Source organism: Diadema setosum, chromosome 6 (assembly GCF_964275005.1).
Source record: "Diadema setosum chromosome 6, eeDiaSeto1, whole genome shotgun sequence".
Lineage (NCBI taxonomy): Eukaryota > Metazoa > Echinodermata > Echinoidea > Diadematoida > Diadematidae > Diadema > Diadema setosum.
This window is the reverse complement of record NC_092690.1, coordinates 5,704,276-5,708,831: the sequence shown is the minus strand read 5'-3', so window position 1 is coordinate 5,708,831 and position 4,556 is coordinate 5,704,276. Positions and strand designations below refer to the sequence as shown.

Sequence of the window (4,556 nt, the reverse complement as noted above, 5' to 3'; positions counted from 1 at the left end):
CCCGACGATTAATCTTTCCCATGTCTAAACATAGCTTGTTCTTGAATAATCTTGGAAAGTAGATTCATCTTCCGAACCATAAAAAGCCATTAAAAATGTGGTAACCAGCGGAACTCATGTCACACATGACCAATTATGACCAGCAGAGCCTTACGTGAAACGACTTTGAGATGAAGTTTGTTACTGTGAACTTTAGAGGTGAAGTTTGTTAGTATGAACTTTAAAAGAATTAAACAGAGAAAAAGACAAAACTAAAACTAAAGTCAAGGCTACGTGTCATGTAATGATTGTTGATCGATGAGCACGTTGTCTTTATATCTTCTAGCTCCGACTCTCTTTCGCACACTCTCTTGCACTCTTTTTACATTTATTTTCTGCATCATTTAGTATCATGTTATCGTGTTGATCGATGTTAAACATGATTATGACGCAAGAATCGGAAAATAATGGCATCAGCCTTGTATTTTCAGACGTGTGACCAGACGTCACAACCCATTAATGGCGTCGTGGTAGACTCTGGTTTGGAAGGAGAAAACTATAAATTTGGAGAACTTCATCTGCATACAACATCAGCAGCCAGCACCAGCAACAAGACATCTTCCCTGCATCCAAACACGTCCATCACGTAAGTACAGCAGAATTTTCATTATTTCTATCTGCTATACACTAAAAGCTGTTTTTCATCATAGCTATCATTTTGCTACGTAGAAGTTGGTGTTCTTTTAATCCATTGGGGAAATGAAAAGGTGTGTATCTGCTTGCTGCAAACACTGCTTCGGCGCAATTTGTCTAACGGGCAATTGGCAGTATCCCCACGGTTGACTTCGTTTGAAATCTTTCTGTTAGCCCCTTTTTATCGATTGATATTTGGGTACAAATGTAGGCCAATAGAAAATTCTATCGAAACAAAAACACACAAAATAAGCAAATTCTAGAAAAAAACCCCGAAAGACAGAGAAACGCGTACCGGTAAAGAGCTTCTTATTCTTATTGACAAAAGTCAGACGAGTATTAAACTTAAAGAAATTGATTGTTTCAGTCAGATTGTTCCAACTTCTCCACTTTTCATAATTATCATAATCATTAACGTACAATTTCCAAATTTATGAGCATCACATGTACATTCTCATTCATCATCTGATTCCATTGTTCCGTCACAGTTGCTTAATTCATTTCCCGAAAAGGACTGATTGTAATTGTTATGTAAAACAATTGTAAAATGTAGTCTGTTATATGTGATCGTATGCGGCTTGCACACCGAATTATTCTTAGACATTCTATTTTGTTTTTGCTTTTGTTTTCGATAGGAAAGCAAATATGGTTTCCAAGGTCCTGATCGCTCTCATGGCCCTCGTGGTCGTCGCCTCGGCCTTCGAGGATGACGACTTCGCCGCCGACATGGAGTTCATGAAGAGGGACCCGGTCATGCAGGAGTTCTACCTCGCCGAGAAGAGGGGCCAGAGCATGAGGAAGTACAAGCGTAAGTGTTGTGTTTTACAAACGTCTTGTGAATTGCACATGCCCCATGGTTTAGGTTATTTCTTATTTTTTACGAAGATGAAAAGCAAAAAGCTACGAGACTTCAATGCCCGCATGCTGTTGCTAAATCTCCGCTGACCATTCTCATTTATATCAGTTTTTTTTATGATCATTTTCTTCTAATTTTATAGAATGCCAGTCATGTGTCGCAAATGATACTCTGAAAAGCATTAAAACTGAGCAGAATCGTCAACCTATGGCCGTAAAAGAAAAATAATATTACGAAGAGGCCTAACAGTGAAGTGACAAAAAAAGAACAACAACCGATTATTAATCTTCAAAATTGGCTACCCTTTAGGTTTCACCTTAGGTTTCACCTAAATTACTATAGAGCATTTATATGCATGATGACAAGCAATTCATATGATTAACAGGCTTTTTAGACATGCATTTAAGAGGAGAAGACCTTTTTTTGGAGAAAAAAAAAAAGCCTTCAACACCGTACAATATCCTCATATCAACTTTGCAACGATTTGGAGGGGGGAAAGGTAATCAAAAAGAGTACAATAGCAATGAAATCCGTCCTCACCCTCAATTGGTGACTCTGTCAGGATCTCAAGATTTCTTTCACCATTTCTCTCAGCGTGTGCTACCCAGCTGAACGAGGACCAGACCTGCTGGTGCAGCCGACGAGGAGGCAAGTTCGCCTTCTGCTCAGGTAAGTTGAAAAAAAAAATGAACATAAAAAACTTTGGGCCTGTCTCGAAAAGAGTTGCGATTGATCTTACGCTCGATTTATTGGGCGTAACTCATTTAATCGAGCGTAAGTTCAATACTAAGCTTAAGTCCAGGTTCATAAAGATACGATTGACTTTAAGAAAAATCAGGGATTAACTTTCAGTAGAGTGAACGTTACTTGCAATCAATCGCAAAGTTGTTATTGAAACGCAATTTGCGATTGATCGCAACTTACGCTCAGTCTTAATATGAAACAGGCCCCTGTATATAGCTACGTGTGGAATGCGGTTTACCTTGCTAAGTAATCACCCAAGTAATTATACATTAGCAGAGACATCAAACCGGGTTCAATAAGTTATTTTTGGACTTATGATTAGGCATTTCTCATTTGATTAGGGAAGAAAGAAATATAATCGCCAACTCCCATATAAAAGATTGGTAAACCATTGTCTGTTGTTTCATTCCTTAAACTTGACATAAGCTTTGGTTCCGTTCTTCCTAAGCAAGGTAAATCTTCTTTGATACAACTGTGGAGTTGTGTTTAGAGGGCTTAACGAGGGTAATGAACATGGCTCAATAACTCTTGTTAAAAACAATTGCTGCAATTCCAGCCTTGATTTATTATGTTCAGTGTAATTATTTGTTAGTTAAAATTAGTTATTGCTTATTAGGTGACTGAAAAATACAAGCATAGCTTTTCAGCCTGCAGTCCCCTCCATTTCCAACAAATTTTCTTTAATGCAGTATTAAAAGTCACAATATATGAATGTATCTATCTACACTATGTTTCCCCTTATCATTATACGAAATGAGCTTCAATGATTTCGTATGTTAGTGCAAATGATATACTATAGTTATTCTTTTGTCCGAAATGAAAGTAAGTGAAATTAAGTTAGACTAAACTAAATCAAATTGAACCAAATCAGATTAAATTAAATTGAACTAAAACGAAATGAAATGAAATTAGATTAGATTAGATTAAATGAAATCAAATTAGATTAAATTCTATGAAAATAAGTGGTTTAATGTTAATTCAGTGAAGAATTTTTTCATCTTAATTGTTTTCACACATTGTCCATTAATATGAATAGGAGCTGGTGGTGGAGAGGCCATCTAAGAAGGAAGTCAACCTTTCAACCTTTGACCTGACCTCGGAGACATGGAACGGACAATGAGAACACCTAGCAGCTGCCGTCAAATGCGTTTTCTCCTTCTGTTGTGCTTCGATTTGCGCCGCGAACGAAGGCAATAAAACTATTTTAAAATCAAATCGACTCGCCTAATCAGATATTGATTCCATTGTATATGGGGAATTTGTCTAGCTATTGAGAGAGAGAGAGAAAGAGGGTGGTGGGGGTAAAGAGTCTATATAAGAATAGAGAGCAAGAAAGATGCCGAATACATTTGTACTGTCGGCAAGGTGAGAGAAGCTTCGGGGATGTAATGGCTGGACGAGAGAGAGAGAGAGAGAGAGAGTGTGTGTGTGTGTGTGTGTGTGTGTGTGTGGGTGTGAGTGTGTGTGTGAGTGTGTGTGTGTGTGTGTGTGTGTGTGAGTGAGTGTGTGTGTGTGTGTATGTGTGTGGGTGTATATATGTGTGTGTGTGTGTGTGTGTGCTTTGGATTTTATCAACAAGAGGAGATAGTGACACTGGTTGAAGAGATTGGAAGAGGAAGACAAGAGAGAGAAAGATGTGCATAAAGACTGATAGACGGAGAGGGTAGACATTTTAAGAGGAGAATGGAGAAAGTTACAAGGAGAGGAGAGGTTTGATTTGATTTGATATGATATGATTTGATTTGATTTGGTCTGGTTTATTTATTCTCCGTATGACATCATTTACAATTCTTTTTCTTTAACAATGTAATCAAACATAATATATCTATAATGATATTCACTATACACACTCATCTGTGACATAATAACTTTTTTTTTCAATTAATCTACATGGATAAACGTTACGATGAAATAATATCGTCTAATTTGACTGAACTAAATATATAACAAATATATTGAATATATATATATATATATATATATATATATATACACTCATTGTATGTAGCCATAAACAAGGAACACCAAGTGTAAGGATATGTTTTTAGTTCACTTCTTCTGATTCTTTTGAAGGTTTTCATTTTAAGTGTTTTGGAGAGCATTATATAAGACAGAAAATACGTTCATGCATGTAGATTCTGAAACGTGTCAGTTACTATAATTCGCAGAATTGGTCTTATTCTTTAAGCTAACTTAGCAGGAAAATTGTACTTTTGTACTTTAATGTCGCCCTTTGTGTGAACTTACTTTGTTATCAAAATATTTTTCTCCCCCTGAAGTGTCT

General features: G+C 36.7%; 1 protein-coding gene across 1 annotated transcript; it reads left to right on the top strand.

The window, feature by feature from the left end:
* Window positions 1–488: 488 nt before the first annotated feature.
* LOC140230260 (uncharacterized) lies at window positions 489–3,455 on the top strand. The gene is made up of 4 exons (XM_072310437.1): window positions 489–625; window positions 1,308–1,480; window positions 2,123–2,197; window positions 3,309–3,455. The coding sequence occupies exons 2-4, from the start codon at window positions 1,318–1,320 to the stop codon at window positions 3,332–3,334; spliced, it is 264 nt and encodes an 87-aa protein (XP_072166538.1). The 5' UTR covers window positions 489–625; window positions 1,308–1,317; the 3' UTR covers window positions 3,335–3,455.
* Window positions 3,456–4,556: the final 1,101 nt, after the last annotated feature.

What these genes read in the sequence shown, in the direction of transcription:
- LOC140230260 (XM_072310437.1), top strand. Translation starts at nt 1,318, where the DNA reads ATGGTTTCCAAGGTCCTGATCGCTCTCATGGCCCTCGTGGTCGTCGCC. An exon ending in GAGCATGAGGAAGTACAAGC is followed by an intron (nt 1,481 to 2,122) that starts GTAAGTGTTGTG and finishes CATTTCTCTCAG; the next exon opens with CGTGTGCTACCCAGCTGAAC. An exon ending in CAAGTTCGCCTTCTGCTCAG is followed by an intron (nt 2,198 to 3,308) that starts GTAAGTTGAAAA and finishes TAATATGAATAG; the next exon opens with GAGCTGGTGGTGGAGAGGCC.